The following is a 23,307-nucleotide window of genomic DNA, read 5'->3' on the forward strand; positions in this document are numbered from 1 at the left end:
TAATATCTTTAAATCAAATAATTCAATAATGTCCATTTTTTTTTATTTTTTGGCCATCAAAACTTAATTAAATCTATTTATGACCATTTCATTTATTTATATATATATATATACATGCCAAATTAAAAAAAAATTACATATATATATATATACACACATATATATACAAATATATATACATGTATATATACATATACACGCCAAATTCTTCTAAACACCAAAATAAGTATAAAAAAAAATACGTCAATTAGAAAGCCTTGAGAAATCAAACGATAACTTTATATGTGAGCACACGTATCTGTGTAAGTCATGTACGAGAGGGCAACATAGACACCTCATTCGGTCATGGCAGATCCTCATAAGAGCTTTTTATTGCTTTTTCTCCTCACTATCGTGTGGGGGATCCAACATTGGCATCATCGAATTCTTCTTTGAATTTGCAGCCTTCAACGACATCTTTGAGCTCGTTTTTTTGATAAGACAAAGAAATGGGTTGAAATTGGGATTTGACTAAAGAACACACCGTGCAAAGTTACTAGGTTAAGGGAAAGTAAGCCAAGAATCAATTTCAGACTCGATGAGTTGACTTTCTCGCTCCGTTTGACTATTATTATTTTTTTTTTTTTTTGCAGTTTATCTCTCATACATCAATCCATATAAAATCGTCTTATAGATTAGGACTGTCTCTTTAAATAATTTCTTCAAGCAAATAACTCATTTTACGAGTATGTCAACTGATTGATCGAGGTAGTGTTTGACGTGAGAGTTTGAAAAGATCCCGACAAAAAAAATGTCCCACTGCTCGTATGTGTTCCAAACACGATGGATCGAGTAGGATTTCATGCAAACGTATCAATACCGCTCAAGATTTTATGGTCTTTTTCAGTCAAGGATTACTTGAACATAAACATTTTCATTTCCTACCCCACCAGTAAGCCCTTTCGCCACCATTTAATTAATGGTGGGTCATTTGTGTCGTCGATCTCACTTTTTATATCTCTCTATATATATATATATATAATTATGTCACCCACGACACTCCTAAAAAAATTTTCAAAACCGACATTAAGGTCAAAAACTCGAGGATCAGACAAAGATGTCTGGAGGCGTTGTTGTTGCCTTAACACGACTAATTTCGCTACAACCTTGTAGGCAACCACGATGATTACGAAGAACATGGTTGAGAAACAGAGATTCAAATAGATGACTTCGAGACCTTTTATTTTGATTGGTGGATTCGAACGAACGGTCCATACACCTATTCTTACACGATAGAGTTCTTAACAAAATTTAAAAATGGAAAATTATTTGAAAAAAATAGTATAAATCCATGTACTTATCAAAATTTAATACTTAATTTGGATTGATTTGTATGAACTTTTTCAATTACCAACAATTGAATTTGAGTTGAGAACTTTCTCGATGCGGAGAGATCAATCACGGGATCCGACCTAATCAAATGTCTCCGAGAAGAAGAAGATAAACGAACAATGATTGAGCAGAAAGGAAAAAAGGTTTGGTGTTCATGTGATCTCTTCACGATATTTGAAGAAATATTTGAAGAAATTCGGATTACATATATTCCTTTCTTCTAGGGCTTCAAAAATGTGTAACAAAATCAATGGCGGATTGCGATCGAGCTGTACAATATGCTTCTCCTGCAAATGCCAGCCTTTCTTGTCAGTAAACATCCTTCTGGGGTCTACTAGGGTTCATCCATGCGGGCTTCGACATCGACACGACCAATCCAATCGCTTCGGTGTCTTCAATGGCCGCTCGTTGCCGAGGACACCAGTTTTGTTGCCATGGTTTTGAAGGTCACGTGGACTTCAATTGGACTTGCCCGCTTGGTTCTAGACAACTTCTTGCCCTGCTGGCCTACGCTTTTCGCTTGGAGCCAGCTGCGAGGTAAAGATCTCTGAACATATACCAAACGTATGCATGGTGTTTGTTAAAATGTCTAAGACAAATCTGTGACCTTTATTTCTCTCTTTCTTCTATTATGTGTAGAAGTAGAACTCTACTCCGACAAAGGGAATCGTTTTTTTTAATTGGGGAAGACAGAAAGGAACTCAAGTACGAAAATTATTGAGGTGGATGAACTGATGAAGGGAATGTTTTAGTACACCCCATTATCATGGAACTTTGAATATCAGAGTTCATGCATCATGACTCATTTTGACAACATTTGGCTGATTATTTGGACCTGTTTAAACCGCCTAAGTGTAGATATTGTTTTCTTTGAGCTTTCTCTTTCGGGCTTTCCCTCAAGTTTTTAAAACGCGTATGCTAGGGAGAGGTTTCCACACCCTTATAAAGAATGTTTTATTTTCCTCTCCAATCGATGTAGGATCTCAAAATTCACTCCCCTTCGGTGCCAATGTCCTTGTTGGCACACCGCCTTGTGTCCACCTTCGAAGGGGCTCAGCCTCGTTGCTGGTACATCACCTGGTGTCTAGCTCTGATATCATTTATAACGGCCCAAACCCACTGCTAGTAAATATTGTCCTCTTTAGACTTTTCCTTTCGGGTTTCCCCTCAAGGTTTTTAAAATGCGTCTACTAGGGAGAGGTTTCCACACCCTTATAAAGAATATTTCATTCTACTCCCCAACCGACGTGGAATCTCGCCACGTAAGTTATGTGTTAATCCCAAGAAAATGGTCCGTATAGAGAAATGGAAGGTTTTACATATTTAACTTTTGGGTTTGATCAATTTTCTTCAATGCAATCTGCTCTTAGTCGTCTCTTTCATGATCCAACTTCAAAAGTTGATGATAGTTTAAGCATATCAGCGTATGCTGTTGAGATCACTTTGGAAGCTACTTAATTGGTCTCTTCTGTCCCAATAGAGTATGAATAAATCAAGTTCATATTACAGAAGAAGAAGATGCTGGGATTTGAATACCCATAATGTTTGTTTATATTTAGAATTTAATGGTGTTTTGAAGTGTAAAGCATGGATAATCGAGCATCAAGGACTTTGCTGAACTAAGTTAGGCGCTTGGCCTACTTGATTTATGATATATTTCTATGAACGTGTCCATGTCATTGCCTTTCTTTCAGCAGACCCAACTGCCATTGTTGTCTCTGTCTCTCTCTCTCTCTCCCTACCCAGTTGTCGTCTCCCTCACTCTCTTATCCACATTGATACACATATAAATAATCCTAAGTTGCAAACAAAACTACCCATTCGATTCACTGCTGGTGCTATCATCATCCCATTGCTTTTGAATTATTTGAAAACAGGAGAGATTCTAATGGAGCTTCAACTTGAGCTAGCACTTTCTGTTCCTGATCGCACCAGAGGCTTCGACCTGAACAGAAATGCATGTGATAGAGATGTGTTTGGTTCAGATCCGAGGAGCTGTGTGTGTGAACAAAGCACGAGCCATGGTAGACACAAGCGTGGCTTTGAAGATGCTTTCTTTAAGAGCAAAGACTCGTCTAAAGATCTGTCTTTGCTGCTGTGGAGCGATCGCTCTAACAAGGAAGATGATGACAGAAAGGACACCAACCATAGAAGCTCCTGTGCTATACACATGTGAGTTTCATTTATACAATGATTTTCCTTCAATTTTAGAATGTTATTATGCTGGTAGGAGATTTCCACCGGTGTCTAACTACTTGAGTTATGTTTAGATTGACTCGTAAATAGCCGATATTCATCAACTAAGCAAACATGTTTAGATGGGCCAACTTTAAATAGAGTACAAACAGACCTCTAAGGCTAGGATGCATTTGTTCTGTCAATAAACATCTGGTCTGATGCCAGTAGGGTTGTTCTGAAATTTTAGAGTACAATTAGGCTCGATTTATACAAATTGATATTCTTTTCGTGTTGAACCACACTAGACTATTTTCATGCTTACTAATTAGAATAAATTGAGCAATTAATGAGAAAATTGTGTATATGAGTGCAAAACTAGCTACAAAAAGACTCTCGTTATCATCTGATGATTTGGTTCGGTTTTTCAAAACAGTAATGTTGGAGAGGAGAACAAAGTTGTAGGGTGGCCACCCATTAAATCATGGAGGAAAAAGCACCTGCATCAGCTGCAACAGGACAGACTCGGTTCTGATCAGACGAACAATCATTATTGGATGGAAGACAATGAAGACGATGGAATCGTTTTTAACCCGAAATATGTGAAGGTGAAGATGGAGGGAGTGGCAATAGCTAGGAAGATTGATGTGGGGCTGTATAGCTCTTATCAGACGCTGAAAACCGCCTTGATCAACATGTTTTCCAATTCTTGCTGTGAGTGAACAGTTACTGATTTCAAAGTTGTTTGTGAAATCTTACCCAAATTTCAGTAACTTAACAAGTTGATATCTTCTTATGAACAGATCAAAAGTGTGGGTATATCAATGACAGCTTGACTCTCACCTATCAGGACAAAGAAGGAGATTGGATGCTTGCAGAAGATCTTCCATGGCAGTAAGCACTCTTTCCTTCACCTCTCTCTTGCTAAAAACATTGACAAAATACTACAAATCTGAGCTGAAATATCCAAAATTCATGTTCTTGACAAAGATTCTGATATGTTTGAATCATTAGAACTTAGAAATAAACACCATGAACTGATGATTAGATTCTAAATACAAGAAATGATGGGTTTACAGGGCTTTCCTAGAATCTGTGCAGTGCATGAAGATTATAAGAAGACAATCATCAAACTAAGCGAAGAAATGTTTAAGAAATTGCTGCTTTTTCCTTTTAGTTCATTATGTGATAATCCAAATAAAGTGGAAGGGTTTAGTTCATTATGTTTGTTACAAGATTGATGGAATTAGATTCAATTTTAATTGTGTTGTCTGCTGAAAAATACATCAAATTATTGCTGCTTTTTATTATTATTGATATTGGATGGTAGTACTTAAAATTGATAGGAACATTTTTCGGCCGATTTTGGGTATTTATTGTCCTTGTTTAAAGGATATTCATCGATGAATTTTGTGTCTAATAAGAATTTGATCTGTTTAATATTTTTAAAATATATTATCGAATTTATTAAGCATAAATTAAATATATTATTCTCGACTTATTTGATATTTTTAAAGTTTTGAGTATATAAATATTAAAACACCTAAATTTGATATAATAAGTTTGGAGGTAAAAATCTGCCACGTGTGATATCTGTAAAAGGGAATAAATATAATACAATATTCAAAACTTGTTTATAAGCATGATGTTTTGGTCCTTCTGATACTCTAACAATTGCCACGTGTCATCTGACCTGGACTTGTTATTATTATGGCTTAAATGTTGCGGACGTGGCGTCTATATCTTTGCCACGTGTGATTTCTGTAAAAGGGTATAAATATAATACAATATTCGAAACTTGTTTATAAGCATTGAGGTTTTGGTCCTTCTGATACTCTAATCAATTGCCACGTGTCATCTGCCTGGAATTATTATTATTATTATTGCTTAAATGTTGCTGACGTGGCGTCTATATCTTTGTTCAAAGGTATTATAAAAAAGTGAAAAAAAAATGCGGTGCTTTGCTGTACTCAACCACGTTATTGGGCCGGTACTTTGAAGGCTGGCCCAAAAAATAATCCTGAACTGGCCCGATTTTTCAGCCCACCATTATTGGGCTTGAGCTGGAAAGGATGGCCCAAATATATTGAACTAAATTTTGTGTTAGCAAAGTGTAAAAATAAATAAATAATATATGGAATATTGCTTATTTATAGTATTATTTCGAAGAATTACGGATTTGAGGGTTAGCTCGACATTCAAGCCCTCGAACCTTAGTCTTTCGAAACACGTCGAAAACACAGTTTTCCTAAACTCAAACTTGCGAAAGATCTGGAACGTGTACTGAAAAAGGGTGAAAAGTGTAAGTTGAACCTATTAGTCACTACAATCCACATCATTATCCAAAACCCAGAAGCTCCAAAGAAAAATACAAATCATCCATTCCATGCCATTGCCAACCAAGAACACAAGAACAAGAACAAACAAGCTTGCCTATTGCCAAGGGAAGAGTCCCAACTCCAAGTGCTTTTTCCCTTTACCCCCTTTGAAAAGTGGTTCAGGAGGGCCAGGGGGGGGGGGTAGGCAGGGGCAGGCCAGGCAGGGCAGGGCACGCAAGCAAAGGCACTGAAACACTGCAGAGAGAAGCTTAAATGAGTCCACTGACAGTGACAATGCCCTCTCATTTCTCCCCCTCCTACCCCTACACCAACTCTCCCTTTCTCCTTGAGAGAAAATGACCAATGCCTCCTCTGGAAGCCACCATCCGTTTCTGTGGGGGACACCCTAAACCCTTTAATTCCCCTTCCCTCCCTCCCACCAAAATTATTGCCCTTTTCTCTCTCATTCTCCCAATGTTCTTCAGACCCCCACCCACCCTCCCTTTTCTCCCCTCTGTTTATTTGGCCATGATTCTCCACACCCCTTTTCCCAAACTCCATACCTGCTTCTACCCATTTTGGACCTTCTCTCTGCCAGGATGCCCCCAAGACAAGGCTCTAGGCCTTTTGAATGTGTGAGAAGAGCTTGGCATTGTGAAAGACATCAACCCATTAGAGGTTCTCTCATTCAAGAGATTTTCAGGTTCATTTTCCCCCCCTTTTCCTTTTGAGTTTGTAGCTTGTGTTCTTGTTTCTTTTGGTTGAATATCTGATCTGGGTTTTGTGGGCTTTGTGGGTTTTGTTGGGTTTTGTTGGGTTTTGTGGGTTTAGGGTTGTGAGTCAAGTTCATTGCCCTGCTACCAAGAAGAACAAGGAATGGCAAGAGAAACTCCCCATTGTTGTTCTTAAAGCTGAGGAAATTCTCTATTCTAAAGCTGATTCTGAGGTTAGGCCCTCTCTCTTTCCATTCTTGAAGCTATCTGTTCCTTGTTGCTTGGTGCATGAATGCCATGTTATTCTGTGTTCTATAGATCCCTATAGTTTGTAATTTCAAAAGGTTATAAACTAGTTTGTGTAACCAAAGCTATGGAAGTTCATACACCAAAATAAGCTCACACTGTTCATCTTTGTGCACCTGCCACAGGCTGAATACATGGATATTACTACTCTATGGACCCGAATAAACGAAGCGATTAATACGATAATTCGGCTTGATGGGGACACCGAAACTGGGGAGTTTCTTCATCCTTGTATTGAAGGTGACTGCAATTTTTACTTGTTATTATGTTTGAGAACTGCTTCTGTATGTTTGTCACTAAGTACTAGATGGTTTAGAAGGTATTAGATCATAGTTTCAAGCTACTATCACAACTTTATCTTCTTAATGTTGTAGGACATAGCGATTATTTTTCGAGAAAAGTCGAGATGATTGTAGGGTTTATGTTGTTACGTAGGATTGTTGGAGATCTATGTTAGTTGTGACACTAACGACTATCGAACACGTAGGTAGTTTGACGTGGGAATATGTGATTTTATTGCAATATTGGAGTTGTTTCTGTAACAGTTGTCTCGTAGGATTAGTTGACATGATTCAAGATATACGTAGTTTGGTTGAGATGGTATGGAATCTTCAAATGGGGATTCCCCGACCCGAACCCGATTCTCCGAAACGGGGAATGGGGTAGGGACGGGATGATTGACTATGGAGACAGGGATGGGGAGTGCGTCTCCACCCCGCCCCGCCCCGCCCCATTGCCATCCCTATGCCTATGGTTATCAATATATAGGAAATTGTCAATGGAACTCTGTGATTTTGTGCAATATTAGGATAGTATCTGAAACTTAGCTTGAAGATTATTGGTTCTAATTCCTAATCTTTTGTAAAACAAACTTTGTCAGCTGCTCTCTATTTGGGTTGCACGCCGAGACGATCGTCGAGGAGTAACCGAGGTAGTAACCTGAGGGGCTACCTTACTTCCTGCTCTCCACAAGTCCTAGAAACATCATCTCACTACCTCAACACCATTAGACCAGCTGTTCTGAGTTCATCTTGTACCATACCTGATGCCAGACCGAAAAGCCAAATCCATGTGGGTAATCCCATCGGAGTTAGCACGAACTCGAAATCCTCGACCGTATATAAGAACATTTGGCCATCAATCAGTAGCCAACAGTTCCTTACAGAGACTGTTTCAGGATGGAACATGTTTTCTTTGTGTCCATTGTACAATGGAAGCAATCAGCACGAACCCGGTATCAATATCCAACCTATGCCCCTCTACAACGATCCGAGTTTCTCTGTTCCAGCTCCGTTTAAGTACTTCCATTCCAGTGAGCTGATTGCTGCAAGACACAACAACGTTGATTCTGTTAATACTCTTCACGAGCAACAGAAAACAGCCTGCAATCTATCGTTGCGGTTGGGTCCTCTCTCCATTCCACATCCAAGCATGAACAACGATCGATCCAAGTCGATCACAGACATCGGTGCTAACGACTCTCAAAACCAGATGACGAGTTCTTCCGGTCACCCGTTTCAACTAGACAAAACGCTTCCTTTCTTTCCTCTCCATGTTACACTAGATTCCCATTTGAAGGAGCAGAGTTTCAAGATGGACATTTAGACTCGAAGCCATAACTTAGGAAAAAAACAAGAACAAGAAAGGGACTTGGAAGCAGCTAGCAAACCATGTTAAGATGTTGTTGTGTTGTCTCTTTCGATTTTCCCGTGACGTTCCCGTGCTTGCTGTTAGTAGAAAACCTTAGGACGTTTAGACATTTATCACCTATGTTACTGCTATAATCGAGCTATGTCGATCCAATGTAATCTCGTGTTTGTTGAAGTGTTAACACCAATGGTTTGAATGAAGATAATGAACTCTTTTGCATTTAAGCTCTCCACAAATAATGGAGTTTGTGGGGCTTAAACTTTCAAAGACTCTTGGTAGAATTTGATGGAGTGGGGAATATTTTTGGCATATAATTAAGGACATAGGCCTTTCGATTTAGACGTTTCGGGCAGGTTTAGACTGACTCGAAGTAGCTTCAACGTCGATATAAGGTAATATACTTTCTTTACGTTATCGTGCATCAATGAAAATGGTCTTTTAACTTATTTTCTTTAATAATTCGATGTATTCTCATAAGGGTATGTACGTTTTTTAAAATATTTATTGATTATCGATATTTTTATAAGTTTAAGATCTCGAACGGTGACGGCATCAGGATTCAGTGATAAACTCGCACGTGTATGGCTAAAGTTTGAAACCAATTGTAACCCGTTTTTCATTGGTTTGAAACATAGAATATTTGTTCTATCTTTGGAATAGTGGTTTGAAAGCACAAAGAGCAAAGTCATTGTATGGACTCCCTTTCCAAGTATTAAAGTCGCTTTTGTACTTCCCTTTTGATTATTAGGTTTGAAACGGACTCGAGAATTTGACTAATTCGAACTATCGAACCCAAATCATAAAAATTGGATCGGTTGGTTTGGATTTTTATCTTTCGGTTTGGGTCGGGTTAAAATTTTGAAAAATAAAAAAATTGGGTTGATTCACGGGTTGACATTTTTTTTATCGGGTCAATCCAACCCACACTACTTTTGACTTTTGTAACCGATATCCGTAATGGGTGACTTGTAAATATTTGATATTGTATTTATTAAAGTAATATGTATAGTAGATAAATAATATTTTTTAATAATTAAAAAAAATAACCCGCAACTCAATCCAATCCAAAAATAAAAGGTTGGGTTCGATTGTAAATTCTATTCGAGTTGCTTGGGTCGCTAACCTAACCAACCCGAAATTTCAAGTTGATCCAAAAGATTTTTTCAACCCAATTCAACTTAACCGTGCATGAAAAATCTAATTTATATATATTAAGATTAATTATATATTATTTAAACTATATATATAATATATATTTTATAAATACACAAAATATAAAAATAGAAATATTTATTGATTATTTATATTTTGTTAATATATTTTGAGAGGAGGAAGAGAACATGCGGTGGTCGGAATGCACGCGCCAGTGTCGCGTGGTGCTACCTAGCAGCCACTCAATGTCTGAAAGCCCTCACGTGTTTCTCTCCCCCGTCATCACGTGACTTGCCGGGGATTATTTGAATATTTGGACTTCCTTATCCTTCCTCTGGATAGGGATGACCTTCTCCCGTTTTGCAAATATCCTATTTCCCATTTCTTTCAAAATCCTAATTTTTTTTTTAATAAAGTAATTTTTTGTTTAACGGATGAGACACTATTCTTATAAAAAAATTATAGATTAAATACAGTGGAGAGGTTTCACGGTTAGCCAATAGGGTTTGAGATATGGATTATATTATTTGTCTACACCCTCTTCAATCTTGTTCGGTGTCATGTTCATACTTTTTCAGGCCACAATTCCATCGTGGATTATGACATCCGGCTCACTTTTTATATTTATATATATATATATTAAAATGAAGCCACAAAATTAATTTAGTGGGTGTATATATAATTTACATTTTTTATTAAAATTTTACTTTTTGTTAAAAAAAAAACATAAAATATGAATTAAATATTAATTTCGATGAAATAAAAAAAACTATAAATATAAGAATCTTAAAAAAAAAATCACCATTTAAAATATCTTATTATTAACATTAGTTTGATTAATAATCAATGGTAGGATGAACGTTCATGTCAATTTAAAAATTATAAAATTTACTATTAGTATTAATTTTTATAAAAAAATAGAAAATAAAAAATAAAATTAAAGTAACATTAAATCACCAACAAAATTGGAAGGAAATTTGAGACAAAAAAAAATTATTGTTTGATTTTATTGAGGTAGTTTTATTTTTTCATCACAAATTGATAGGAATTTATGTTTTTCTAATTAATTGCAATAAATCTCATTAATTCCCATAATTCGTTTTCTTCTCATTTCTCCCAAGTTTGTAAACATAAAAATAATAATAATAATAAAGTCGGTTATAAATATAACATTAATTAATATATTTGAATTTTTAAAAAATAGTTTTAAAAAATATTTAAAAATGATGTTTTTGAAAGTTGGAGACTATTTTTAAAATAAAATACTAACGTTTTTATTCAAAATTAAACCATTTAATTAATTTTTTTAATATAAAATTTTAATTTTAATTGGAATAATTTTCACGTAATTGTTGAAATAAATAAATAAATAAAAACAATTTTAACCGAAACTAAAAGAACAGACATTCAGTTTGGAGATGATTGGACGAGGGAGAAGAATGGGCTGGGCCAGCCAGTTAATGAACCGTGTAAACATTTTTTTACCACAGTAAAATCGTTTTTTCACCGTAGATATTTATTTTCCTTTCTATTTTTTATCCACCCATAAATAATTTAAATAATTAAAAAAAAAAAACATTTTCCATTAAAATTCTCTGTCTTCTTCATCTCTTCCTCTTTCTTTCTTTCTCTCACTCTCTCTCCTTTGATAGAAAGGGGGACTTGACCTGGAAATGGATTTGAATGCTACTACTCTCTCCACTCTCCGCTTCTGAGATTTCCATTTCCCTCTCATTTCTCCCTTTCAATTCTTCCTTTAACTCCTCCAATTTGCTTCTCCATTCTTGGATTTGCTAGATCTTGTTTTGGATCCGTGGATCTCTGCTACCTTCGGCATTATCTCTTTCTCTCTTGTTGCAGATCCTTTACGCAGCTTCTTCAATCTCGCGCCTCGAATCGAAGCTCACACGGCTTTGTTTTTCATGAGGTTCTGATCGGCTGCGCGGTTTTCGAGGTGAGTGAGTGAGTGTGTGTGTGTGTGTGTGTGTTGGTGTGGTTTTTCTTTGTTTTTGAGCTGCTTGTTGTTGTGGAGGAGGAGATGGAATGGTTGATGAAGATGATGAATCTTGTGGTTTTCTTGTGTTTTGTGAGAGGAAAGTTGAGTGTAGGTTTTATTGTGGTTTCTTTCTTCATTTTTACTGCGGTTGAGTGGAAAGGTAGATGTCTTTTTTTGTGCTTTTATTATGAGATGGATTGATTTTTTGCCGCATGCTTAGTGTACGAATAGATCGAGTTGGAATGGTGTTTTTTATTTGGTATAGATTCTTGAATCTGGATAATGGAACGAGAATGGTGGGATTTTGATTATGGCTTATGGTTGCCTCAATCTGCAAATCGGAGGCGTGCGTGACGATGCTTGGATTTCTTGATTTCTCTTGGTTGTAATGGAATTTCGTAATGTGATTGATTGACGAGTAAGTTTGGGTTTATTAATATGTGGTTTATGGTTAGATGACGAAGTCGACGGAAAATTTATTCAAATTATTGCCCAAGTCTTTGTTCACGGTTTCTTTGGAAGAACTGGTTGACGATTTTCAAAATCATCCTTTACCACGTGTCCTGGTTCTAGAATTTGTTGTTCTTTAAATTATTTTGAAACTAACTTGCGGCTATTAAATTCTTTTGATTCAGACATGCTATTTGGCTGTCTCATACATTATGAAGACTATGAAATGGATGAATTCGATTCTATGTTTTCCTTTCAATTGATAATGTATGTAAGTTTAAATATAAATGTATGGCATCGACCTGATGAATAGCAGAATTTATGGAATTGAGAATTCTTGTGTTATAAGGCTGTTTATCGCGACGTAATTCTACTTTATGTTATGGATGATATAGCAGAAAAGTATTTCCTCAGTCGTAATGGTCTCGGTTGAAAACTTTTGCAATTCTATTTGATGACTTATATTGCTTGTTTCTTCTTATGTATGGTATGGGGCTTATATCTCTATGATCTGTTGCAGTTTACAACAAATGATGGAATCAGAAATCCTTGTACCTGCTGATGGGCTCAAACTGACCCTTCAAAATGGGTTTCATGACCATATTTCTGACAACTCAGAGGACATCGTTGCGAAAGTTATAGTGAGCGAGGGCATAAGCAATGACGTCGGGGCTACAACTCAGCAAGGAAATATGGAAAATGATCTCAAATTGAGTGGCAGTGCAACTAATGATTCAAAGACTAGGGAACTCATGGAGGGATCAAGTTTTCCGGAAGAAAGCAATATATCAATCCTTTCTAAGGCAGCCTAATTTTTTTTCATTTGTTTCTTTGGACGAAGTAGTTAATCTTATTTGACTCTAACAAGTGTACTTTTCTTCTTTTCAGGAAGGAGGGGAAAAGAATGTTGATCCTTCTAAGCAAGTAAAACCAGAGAAGGGTCAAATCAAGAGCAAAAATGAAAAGTCATCAGGCCCTAAACACATTCATTCGACAGGGGTGATTAAGAATAAACATGGAAAAGATTCGGAACAGACTGCTGCTCTTTTAAATGGTTCTACCTCAGGTACAGGTACAGGTACATCGCATCCACACTCGAAGCAACATTATAAGAGTAGATCATTCAATGACAGGCAAGCTCAAGTGCCAAAGGTAATAGTTTCTGCATGTTGCCTTATTGTCTCATCTATGCCATGGAATCTCCACACCCCGGGTTGTAGTTTTGATTATTTCTTCTTCTGATTGATGATTCCCTTCTCATATTCTCTTCATCTGTTTCAAGCAGCAATCTGAGAAGTCTGATGGAGAAGGATCAAAGTATGCTCTGCCTGCTGTTATGATTATATTATTTCTTCTTGGATGGTTAAATACTGTTTTTTTAAAATCTAATTTGGGATCTATTTGTGCATACATCATGAATGGAGAGAGCTTCAACTCCCCACTAAATTATTAAAAAAGAATATCAATTAATTCTTTCTTTGACTCCAAATATCACTAAGTTACGACCCTTTGTTACTCAGGGAGAATACGAACTTGAAACCTTTGCAGAAAGGTCATCCTAGTAAGTCAGAAGAAGAATCAGAATCTTCTTTGTATCCTTTGTTTCTTATTTACCGTCAGATATATTTTCCTGAAATGAATGTGGTAATATTTAGACATTGCTTCACGGTATTTAGTTTGTTGTTCTTTGTTGTATCCAAGAGTTTATCCTTGAACTATCGATAGAAGTCCAAGAGCAGGGGATGAGAAACCACACAGGATTGGGAGACTTCCTAACTATGGTTTTAGTTTTAGATGCAATGAGCGTGCTGAGAAAAGAAAAGAGGTCTGGTTTGGTATTCATTTCCTTGCACGTTTTTTGTAATTTTACCTGCCCTCTTCTCCAACAATATCTGTGTTGATATATATATATATATATATATATTTATATATATATATATAATTATTACTATATATAATATGGGGCAGTTCTATTCGAAACTTGAGGAAAAGATACAAGCCAAGGAAGTAGAAAAGAATACTTTACAGGCAAAGTCCAAGGTATCACCGTCTCTGCTGTCACTTTAATTTGTTCAGCATTTGATTCATATAACGAGAAAGTTGCTCTGCTACAGGAAACTCAAGAGGCTGAGATTAAAATGTTTAGAAAGAGCTTGAACTTTAAAGCAACACCCATGCCTAGCTTTTATCAGGAACCACCTCCACCCAAAGTAGAATTGAAAAAGGTAACGTGTTGTTGCATCTGAAAAAGGGATCGAGTTTGGAGTTAATTAATATTGGTTTCGAACTTTATTGATCCTCTCATGAACTTGTGGAGATGCACAATTTTCTCGTCTTTTTGCTTCTCAGTTTGGATTTTAATTATGGCCCAAGTAGACACTGGGTAAATTTACTTACTGTCCTTTTGTAAAATATCTACTATGGTGTGGACCCTGTAGGGCTTCTGCATGCCAGCTGCCAATCACTTGCTTATCATGTGACTGCGTTCTTAGGGTGGCAATTCAGATATAATCATTATAGCTTTGTGGCATTTGTAAAGATTTTTCGTAGCATAGCCGTTTAGAAATACATTTGGGCATTTTGATCCATTGCAATTCAACCTTATTGTTCGAAACCTCAATCTTCTATTGATTAATTAAGTAGTTGGCAACAACAAATTGTTGACTAATATATTTTGATCCAGATACCACCTACAAGAGCCAAGTCTCCCAAGCTTGGCCGAAAGAAGGGTTTGAGCCCGGCAGACACTTCGAGTAATGATGGTGGTGATTTTCGATCAGTTCGCTTAAGCCTTGATGAGAATGCGGCTCTGATTAATAATTCCAAGGGGGTCTCTCCTGCTCGTTCAGAGAAGCCTAAACGCAGGTCTCTTCCTAGACTGCCTTCTGAGAAAAGTGCACTATCTGGTGTCATAGCACATGTAGGAAAACCCTCTGCAATTAAGGTGAAAAATGCAGAGAAGCCTGCTGCTGCTGCAGCATCTACAATTGGAAAGAAAGAAGAAAAACGTGCATCATCTGATGCATCAACAGAGAAGCCTGCGAGTTTACAAACGGTAGACGAAGAGAAAATTGCTCCCTCGGACACGACAAACAAAGTAGTAGCCTCTCTTAGCCAGGAAGAGAACGGAGTTGCAACAGCTGAGCCTAGTGAAACAGGGATCAATTCGGACGAAGAGGAGGCAGAGAATGAAGAAGAATATCATCAGCATCAGACGTCGGTGGAAGAAGCTGTAGAATCGGAGCAGCTATCAAGCGTTTAAAGCAGCAGACACAGCCACAGCCAAGGGCGTGATGCCATTTTGGAAATGGAACAAAAAAAAAATGGTATGAGACCTGATGACTTACTTGGGCATTATGAACTGAAAGAATGAATATTTGGGTTGTGATTGTTATTGTATTATTATCGTGTCTTCTTCTGTCAATAGCAGCAATTAGTTCTCTCACTTGTGTGCTTCCTTCCATTCACGGTTGCTGGTTGTGCGTCACTTTTCAACACCACTTCCCATCATTGTATGTAACTTCTCTCGTCAACTTTCCTTTTTGATCTAATTTATGTTTCTGCCTCTTTTTTTTCGTTACTTGGAGAAACCCTTTGGAAATCAACACCCTACAAAATGATTGTGATTTCTTCTTATATTATATTCTTTCTTTTTTTGTGCTTCTAATGGGAATTTTTTCTTGAGTTTCATAATCCCTTTGTTTGTGTTATAGATTTTTGTTGTGATATTTATCTGAACCCAAAAACGAATGGTTCAGAGATGGGAAGAATTTTGTTTCATAATTCGAATGAGCTCTCGAAGTCGAATTTTAGTCTGATCATTGTGGGAAGCTGGCAGGTACAAAGATCCTCATGGATTTTTCCCCCCACAAAAGTTACCTAATTTCTTATTATCTTTGTATTTCCAGGAATTATGCCATCTTAGATTCTAACTGCTGTTATATGTAAGTTCGAAAAAAGTTAAGAATTTCAGTTCCTATAGTTATTAAAACTTAGACTTTAGTGTTATCATTTGATAAATCTTCATATAGTTTCTATAGTTTGATAAAAATCCTCATGAATTTAGTCTATTTTTATACTTAGCCTGTAGATAATCTCTTTACGAGATAAGATAAGATCTTGAAGCAGTGCACTTGATAATGAAATAAGATAGAAGAATTGAACACAATTCAAGCAATTGTGATTATGATTATGATTTACGACCATATTTACTTGTCATGTGCTCTAGAACTTGAAAACAGTTGAATATGGAAGTTGAATGACTGTTTGTTTTAGTAACCGCTGCTTCATCTTGCATCGAAAAAGAACTTAACATATGAATCATTGCGATCCAGTTGAATAGTGTAATGGGAATAGGAAACACTTTGATTTGAAACAGTTTGAAATGGAGTGTTACCCGTCACTAGAATCATATCGGCGGTTAACGAGGTCTCATTAAAGATAGCGGAGGAAGGTATGGACTCTTTGATTTTTTATTCTTAGGGGGCCTATCATTACTAGTACGGTGACAATGAGAGGATTATCGATGATACTAATGGTTATATTTATGCCATGATCTCAAATTTCCTGCTGTCTAATGGTTCTTAGAGTTGGACATTGGTATTATGGTCGTTGTCTAATGGTTCTTAGAGTTGGTCGATGATACTAATGGTTATATTTATGTCATGATCCAAAATTTCCTGTTGTCTGATGGTTCTTAGAGTTGGTCGTTGGTATTATGGTATAAGCTCTTGTGGCTTGAGAGTAATATCCATGCGTATTCATTTATCATCACTTGATCGACTATTTGATATAGATAATACACGTGATCTACGAGATACCTCTAACTCCTACAACATGTATATTATGTTTTAGCATGGTTGAGTTTCGTGATGATATAATCTTTGAGTGCTCCTTCAGCAGTGATGTATAGGGAGATGTTTTATGTCGGGATTCCTCCCCTCATGAAATCTTCTATTAGTTAACAAAACTTTACTAGATCTATCATATTATCAATGTCATGTTTCGTAGTCACCGTGTTTGGAGGCTAGTCTAGTGTGCAATCATTTATTATACTTAGACGGAACTAAATTCTCATTTTCATGGTACAAGTATTTTCCCTCTCTAGACTATTTTATGTCTTATTTGATCAAACTTATTTGGTTGTTGCTTGTCTTTGGATTAGTGACCGTCTCAAATCCTTCTTCATTATGTATTCTTTCATGGCATCTATATCCTTAAATCTGTTCGAGGTCTCTTTTGTTTGCTTTTGTGCTCGGCCGTTGAACTTTAAGTTGTGAGGTCCTCTTTTTATGCATTTTCCGAATAGATTACCTCCGGAAGGAAGAGAAGAAGAAGAAAAAAAACTTAAAAAGAGAAATTTAGCAAGTGATAATAACAATGGTTCCTTACATAAAGGGAACAAAAACCCCTTTTGTGGTTACAGAAATATTTCAAATAAATATCTAACATCTTCATTTGTCTTTCATATGATATTTCGATGGATGAATTGAATTTGTTCAAAATACTATTATCCGCAACTTTACTTTTGTTAGAAACAAAGAAAAATGTTGAGATCTTTTCTTACCCAACTTCTTATTCTTTCCCCTTTTTCCATTTGAATTCATTTTATTTATTTATTATTTTTTCATTTATATCTGATATAAAAAAATAATATTATTTTCCAAACCAAACATAAATTATTTTATAATATTTATTTCTATGACTAAATTTATATCAATTATTTGAAGTATTTTCTGACCATATATTATCATTTTGGATATAATTTTAGTTCATTATTAAAAACTTTAGGTTCTTCTGCTCTCATACCATATATCATATTAAGATTTAAATTAAAACATCCTATAAACATTAAGATTCAAATTAAAACATCCTATTGAAAAATGTTCTGATACCATATATCACATTAAGATTCAGATTAAAATATTTTATTGAAAAAAATGAAAAATGTTCGGCCCTGATACTATATATAACACCTCAGGTCCGAATTCAGCACCGAATAGTCCCTACATTTTCCAAGAAATAACGAAAATAAAGACAAACTTCGATTTGTAATTAGATGATTTCATCCCACATCATTGATTAAATTTAAAATGGATAAAGTGCTAGAACATTTATTCCCAAATTATGTGATCAAATTCAATGTTTCCCATAGATGATATGTCAATTATTCAAAAGAAATCCAAATCTCAATTATCAACATAAAAATGGAGCTGTCCCACCTCTACATTTGCCTTTAATTATTGATGGCAGGAAGAAAAAAAAAAGATGGATACAAATCCATTATCAAGTCAGTGCAAACCCCAAGTATACATGAGCATAGTTCGTTAATACTAATTTTTTGTCGAAGTGAGCATAGTTCATCGATTGCTAAGATATATGTTCGGTTTTACCCCGAAGTGAGCACAATTCACCAACTTCATATCTTGAATACAAAATGGACAACTTTTTTATTCTCAAATGTAAAATATCATTACATAAAGAAAGACGCAGACATACAAACACAAAAGGGCAGGGATGCGAGGTTTTATTACATGTTTGAGGAGAGCTTGCATGTACAGTTCACCAAAGAGGGAAAAAAAAGAAAGAGGCACCGCAAACAATAGGGCTTGGCAATTGGAAAAAAAACAACCCAAATGGGTTTGTGATGGCCAAAGCCTATGGAAACAGAAGGCACCATACTTTCACAACTGTACAAGCAACCACAACAATGACAACGACCCCTCCCTAACCCTTTCGAGGAAAATCCTACTAATAAACCAAAACCATGACACGCATACTAATTTCTAGAACTAGACTACTGAAATATTAACCAGAGAGGAAAAACATGCACCTATGACGTGGCAAACTTCGAGGAGTGGGCGAATCCAGGCGTCGATACCCAGAGCCGACACCGATTCTGGTAACAATGTTCTTGGGGAAAACTGGCCATCCAAAGTGGTTCATCCCTCTACTAGGCAACAGATCTCCAAGGAGTTGAAGATCTGCAAAAATAAAAGGAGAGGGAAATGGCCATATACCCTGGAATAAAAGAACCAGAATTGTATCGGACTGGGATGATCGATCCTTGGTGATTGATTATACCCCAAAACTTAATGAACAGGCCGCCCCTGATCGGAGCAGCTGGCTAGAGTTATGGACATTCCCGGTCGGTCGAGTTACGGTCTGAATTCTTCGACTAGGTTCGTTATCAGTTTTATGAAAGAACGTCGCACCTCCATAGCTGCCCCACAAGCAGATCAACAGTGCTACTGCTGATTGCATTGCAGTGCTGGATGTTCAGACCCATAAGAGTCTCACCCAATTTTATCAAGTCTGCCAAGCTTTTATCAGATACGAATGAGCAACTAGAAACTGAAAAGATCTGTAGATTCAGTTGCGTGGAACGGGCTAGAGTTGCAATCCCTGAATCTGTGATCGAACATTTCGAGACATCGAGATCACTTAATAGCGGGCAGTTGTTTGCAATGGATGTCAAGATAGCATCGGTGATCTTCCTACAACCATTGAGATTAAGCATTTCGAGGGTCCAACCATGGTGCTTGATTATGGATGAAACCACTTTGTCGGTCAGGTTGACACAACCACTGACATTGATCTTCACCAAACCTGACTGACAGTTTTGAAGCCAAGCTAGAAACCCACAACAGTCAATTCCAACAAGTCCGCTAAAATCCACATTCTGCAGCCGAGGACACAGCTTGCCCAGTAAAGCAAGGTTTCTGTTGCCAAAACCATGGCAGTTACGAACGGTCAACGACCTCAAGGATCCGCTCGAGGCTTGGATGGGCAATTCTGAGCTAACGTCCTTAATTCCCAAGCAGCTTATGAGAGAAAGAGCCTTCAAATTTGTACTGCAGTTCAAAAGAACACCAAAGAATCCAAATTGAGTAATCCTGTGGCACTCCTCCAATTGCATGCACTCGAGCGACCTGGCAGCTTTCGTAAAAGCGACCACACCATTGTCGGATAAAAATGAACATTTCCTTAGACAGAAATGCTTTAAGTTTGGAGTACCCTTTCCAACAGATTCAAGTCCCATGTCTGTTACTCCATTGCAGGAGGAGATTGTGAATGACTTCAACTTTTGTAGTCCATGACCATTGCCCATGACCCAGAACCCTTTCTCACTAAGGTTCTTTAGATCGGTGAGGGCAAGGTCGGTAACTGCCTTGCCATAATGCCCGATAACAGCGAGGGACACATCAGAAATGTTCAAAGCTTGAAGCTTCACCTTGTTCAAAGCACAAGTGTTCAAAGACAATAAACTGGCAATTCCTTGATCTCCAACAAGTGAGCAATCTTTAATCGCGATAGACTTCAGCTTCGGGCAGTACTGCCCAATAGCTCGCATACTCTCATTTCCAATTCTTGCACAAGATTCTATGGTAATATCGGTCAACTTCGGGCAGTTTCTTGCTATCTCAATCACAGCCTTGTCAGATACAGCAGGACACTTACAGAGATCAAGCTTCTCTAATTGGTGAGAAACCTTGGCAATCTCACAAAGACCTTCGTCTCCAATGGACGACAGATTCCACAAAGAAAGAGCCCTCAGAGATTGACATCCACGAGAAATTGCCTTGAGTCCAAGGTCAGTCACCTTGCTGATCTGATTATTTCCACGGATCACGAGCTTGCCTAAACCTCCTCGACTTGCAGTTCCAACAGCAGCGGCAGCAAGCCTCAGATCTGTCGCATTCTTCCCTTCCAAACGTCTGGACAGATATCCATCACTCTCAATTTCAATGTCTTCAGCCTCCTTTGAGGCTGCCTCATTCTCAGACTTCAATTCGTGGCAAGATATAGTGCTCAAAAGCATGAGCCATTTTTTAGAAACGCTTGCACAGACACTCCTTTCTTTGCCACCAGGCAATCGTCTGAAGATCTCAAATAGGCACTCATCTGGAAGAATGTCGATAGAGACATTAGCCTTTGATCCAAACACAAATGGAGCAGTGATGCGAGACCTCTTGCGAGGGGGAAAATAGAGATCAACATGGTGAGGAAGGGACAAGAATAAACTCGAGTCCTTAGGATTTGTGTACATCGAACTCCCAGGACAAAAGTCTTCACTACCTGAAATTTCAACAAGAAGTTAGATACATCGTTTCACTTCACAATTAAAATCCCTAGATCGAAATACAACTCGAAGTTCTAGATTTTACTGATGGATTATTCATCATAATAGAAAAAACAAGAAGTAATCTTAGAAAAAGTATTCTCTCCTTATATAATATTTATTACTTATGTGCTACCGTGTTATAATATTCAAATCTAAAGGCAATCCTGAAAAGATCAAATTTACCCTAACCGGTATTAGGATGATTCGTTAACAAGACAAACATATCATTTAACAGGAAAACCAATCTTCTATGTTTCTAAACTTGCCTAAAACCCTAAAAATATAACGTTTTGACTCGAGAAAAAGCAATAAACCGATCGATTCCTAAAATAACATCTGTCCTTGGATTGTTTGAGACAATAAAAACGGACGATCAACCCCAGAACGCTGACCTATGACAAAAGACCACATCCATGCTCCCTCATAGTTCCCAACCATGTATGATCTACCACTTGGCAAAGGGAGGAAAAAAAATTCATAACTAAACTAATAATCCAAAATTTTCCTTAAGAACCACAATTTCATCCAAATATTTTTCATAACCATACAAAACACAACAATAACATCTCAAAACCTCAATTAATACCACGAACCAGGTTCTAAACAACCTCCAATTCACAAACTCAAAGGATAATCAAGCAAATCAAACATTAAAAAAAAAAAAAAAAACATCAACATACCGGAATATTCATAGAGCTTCGACATGAGTATAGCTCAAAAAACCCAGGGAAGTGGAATCTGCACGGATTTGCACCCAAAAACCCTCGAAAGAGAGCAAAAAGGAGAGCGGAAACGAAGAGGAAGAACAACAGCAAGACGAATTCAGCCTGAGATGGTGAATGCATGAGAGAAAAGCGAAGGCGAAGGAGATCGATCAAACCCTATAAGATAGGGAAAAAAAATGGCAAAGAAGAGAGAAGAAAACTGAAAGACTTGGAGCGGTCCAGAAGCCGGCTTTATGGTGGGTTGAAGAAAGTTTCGGTACATGCACGTACACCTAATAAAAACCCAAGTGCAATGTTTTTGCTCATATTCTCCTTCTCCCACCATAATATATATATATATATATATATATATAATTGTATTATTAATTTAACACGTACAAATTTATAATTATTTATATTAAATTACTAACTTTAAATATTTAAAAATTTAAATTTTTTAAAAAAATTTATAAATACAATCTATTTTTGGATTAGAAAATGATATTATAGGAGTAAAAAGTGTTAATACTATTTTTAAAATTTTATTAACCCTATTTTTTTAATAAAATTTTTAATTTAAAGATATTTTTTAAAATATTATTAAAATTTTAAGAATATTTTTAAAATAAATGTTCATAATTTCCAAATTTAAGAATATTATTAAATTCTTAAAAATTTTAAAAATATTCTTTTTTTTAGATAAAATATATATTTTCTAAATATTTTTATTAAGTTAGCCTTTTAAAAATTAAAGCTATTTTTATTTTGGGTATTTTGGTCAAGTGGGTCTACAATTCAATAATGCCACGTGGACTTTTAAACATTTTCCCCCCAATAATATATACATAGCTTTTATGGCTAAGGGTAGAACTCATCCTATAAAAATTATTATATATTAGCAATAAAGTTATATCACAAAATTAATTTAATTTTAATAATAATTTTAGCATTATTATCTCAAATAAGTTCTTTTTTAACTTAAAATATCAAAATATATTATATATATAAATTTCAATTTTATATTTTTTTAAATTATAAATATTTAATCAATAGATTATTAAACATATATTTTTTAAAAAATAAAATCAACGTAAATAATGTCTTATCCATCGAGTTATATTTAAATAAAAATAATTAAATATTCACGAAGTAATTAAATTTAATGTATTATTTATTATTTTGACATTTTTTAAAATTTTTGTTAATATTTTTATAATATTAAAATGAGGATGAAAATATTCAATGTACCCTAGTTTCTTTTGAATACAGTGTACAATGGTTTCTATATTGAGTTAACTTGATTTTTTTAATGATTTTTTATTTTGTAAATTAATTTAAAAAAGGGTTT

General features: G+C 36.0%; 4 protein-coding genes across 7 annotated transcripts; 3 read left to right on the plus strand and 1 right to left on the minus strand.

Moving 5' to 3' along the window:
• The first annotated feature begins 1,375 nt into the window (after nucleotides 1-1,375).
• Nucleotides 1,376-4,966, plus strand: LOC111445918 (auxin-responsive protein IAA29-like). Of its 2 annotated transcripts, XM_023084469.1 has the most exons (6): nucleotides 1,376-1,514; nucleotides 1,596-1,908; nucleotides 3,249-3,543; nucleotides 3,983-4,260; nucleotides 4,350-4,440; nucleotides 4,626-4,966. In XM_023084469.1, the coding sequence occupies exons 2-6, from the start codon at nucleotides 1,719-1,721 to the stop codon at nucleotides 4,681-4,683; spliced, it is 912 nt and encodes a 303-aa protein (XP_022940237.1). In that variant the 5' UTR covers nucleotides 1,376-1,514; nucleotides 1,596-1,718; the 3' UTR covers nucleotides 4,684-4,966. The 2 variants fall into 2 exon arrangements, with proteins under 2 accessions (XP_022940237.1, XP_022940236.1); XM_023084468.1 differs by lacking the exons at nucleotides 1,376-1,514; nucleotides 1,596-1,908 and having other exon boundaries at nucleotides 2,571-3,543; nucleotides 4,626-4,855.
• A 128-nt stretch (nucleotides 4,967-5,094) lies between these two features.
• On the plus strand, nucleotides 5,095-8,799 carry LOC111445784. The gene is made up of 4 exons (XM_023084257.1): nucleotides 5,095-6,567; nucleotides 6,696-6,810; nucleotides 7,009-7,123; nucleotides 7,764-8,799. The coding sequence occupies exons 1-4, from the start codon at nucleotides 6,464-6,466 to the stop codon at nucleotides 8,486-8,488; spliced, it is 1,059 nt and encodes a 352-aa protein (XP_022940025.1). The 5' UTR covers nucleotides 5,095-6,463; the 3' UTR covers nucleotides 8,489-8,799.
• Nucleotides 8,800-11,276: 2,477 nt separating this feature from the next.
• On the plus strand, nucleotides 11,277-15,767 carry LOC111446303 (protein WVD2-like 5). Its single transcript, XM_023085055.1, has 9 exons — nucleotides 11,277-11,639; nucleotides 12,652-12,934; nucleotides 13,020-13,283; nucleotides 13,417-13,448; nucleotides 13,652-13,723; nucleotides 13,857-13,956; nucleotides 14,100-14,171; nucleotides 14,246-14,356; nucleotides 14,815-15,767. Exons 2-9 carry the CDS (start codon nucleotides 12,662-12,664, stop codon nucleotides 15,391-15,393), a joined length of 1,503 nt encoding a protein of 500 aa, XP_022940823.1. The 5' UTR covers nucleotides 11,277-11,639; nucleotides 12,652-12,661; the 3' UTR covers nucleotides 15,394-15,767.
• A 2,789-nt stretch (nucleotides 15,768-18,556) lies between these two features.
• LOC111446279 (EIN3-binding F-box protein 1-like) lies at nucleotides 18,557-22,257 on the minus strand. 3 transcript variants are annotated; one of them, XR_002711045.1, is made up of 3 exons: nucleotides 21,936-22,256; nucleotides 19,215-21,209; nucleotides 18,557-19,114 (listed from the first exon to the last, which is right to left on the minus strand). XR_002711045.1 is itself a non-coding variant. In XM_023085018.1 (3 exons), the coding sequence occupies exons 1-3, from the start codon at nucleotides 21,958-21,960 to the stop codon at nucleotides 19,084-19,086; spliced, it is 1,920 nt and encodes a 639-aa protein (XP_022940786.1). In that variant the 5' UTR covers nucleotides 21,961-22,257; the 3' UTR covers nucleotides 18,557-19,083. The 3 variants fall into 3 exon arrangements, 2 of the variants coding, with proteins under 2 accessions (XP_022940786.1, XP_022940789.1); XM_023085018.1 differs by having other exon boundaries at nucleotides 19,346-21,209; nucleotides 21,936-22,257; XM_023085021.1 differs by having other exon boundaries at nucleotides 18,557-21,209.
• Between the last annotated feature and the right edge of the window lie 1,050 nt (nucleotides 22,258-23,307).

The sequence above is a fragment of the Cucurbita moschata genome, unplaced genomic scaffold, assembly GCF_002738365.1.
Source record: "Cucurbita moschata cultivar Rifu unplaced genomic scaffold, Cmos_1.0 Cmo_Scf00008, whole genome shotgun sequence".
Classification (NCBI taxonomy): Eukaryota; Viridiplantae; Streptophyta; class Magnoliopsida; order Cucurbitales; family Cucurbitaceae; genus Cucurbita; species Cucurbita moschata.

What these genes read in the sequence shown, in the direction of transcription:
- LOC111445918 (XM_023084468.1), top strand. Translation starts at nt 3,020, where the DNA reads ATGATATATTTCTATGAACGTGTCCATGTCATTGCCTTTCTTTCAGCA. An exon ending in AGCTCCTGTGCTATACACAT is followed by an intron (nt 3,544 to 3,982) that starts GTGAGTTTCATT and finishes TTTTCAAAACAG; the next exon opens with TAATGTTGGAGAGGAGAACA. An exon ending in GCAGAAGATCTTCCATGGCA is followed by an intron (nt 4,441 to 4,625) that starts GTAAGCACTCTT and finishes ATGGGTTTACAG; the next exon opens with GGCTTTCCTAGAATCTGTGC.
- LOC111446279 (XM_023085018.1), bottom strand. Translation starts at nt 21,960, where the DNA reads ATGTCGAAGCTCTATGAATATTCCG. An exon ending in GAAGCTCTATGAATATTCCG is followed by an intron (nt 21,210 to 21,935) that starts GTATGTTGATGT and finishes TTGAAATTTCAG; the next exon opens with GTAGTGAAGACTTTTGTCCT. An exon ending in CTTGTGGGGCAGCTATGGAG is followed by an intron (nt 19,115 to 19,345) that starts GTGCGACGTTCT and finishes TTATTTTTGCAG; the next exon opens with ATCTTCAACTCCTTGGAGAT.
- LOC111446303 (XM_023085055.1), top strand. Translation starts at nt 12,662, where the DNA reads ATGATGGAATCAGAAATCCTTGTACCTGCTGATGGGCTCAAACTGACC. An exon ending in GAAGAATCAGAATCTTCTTT is followed by an intron (nt 13,724 to 13,856) that starts GTATCCTTTGTT and finishes AACTATCGATAG; the next exon opens with AAGTCCAAGAGCAGGGGATG. An exon ending in GTGCTGAGAAAAGAAAAGAG is followed by an intron (nt 13,957 to 14,099) that starts GTCTGGTTTGGT and finishes AATATGGGGCAG; the next exon opens with TTCTATTCGAAACTTGAGGA.
- LOC111445784 (XM_023084257.1), top strand. Translation starts at nt 6,464, where the DNA reads ATGCCCCCAAGACAAGGCTCTAGGCCTTTTGAATGTGTGAGAAGAGCT. An exon ending in ATTCTAAAGCTGATTCTGAG is followed by an intron (nt 6,811 to 7,008) that starts GTTAGGCCCTCT and finishes CACCTGCCACAG; the next exon opens with GCTGAATACATGGATATTAC. An exon ending in TCTTCATCCTTGTATTGAAG is followed by an intron (nt 7,124 to 7,763) that starts GTGACTGCAATT and finishes AAACTTTGTCAG; the next exon opens with CTGCTCTCTATTTGGGTTGC.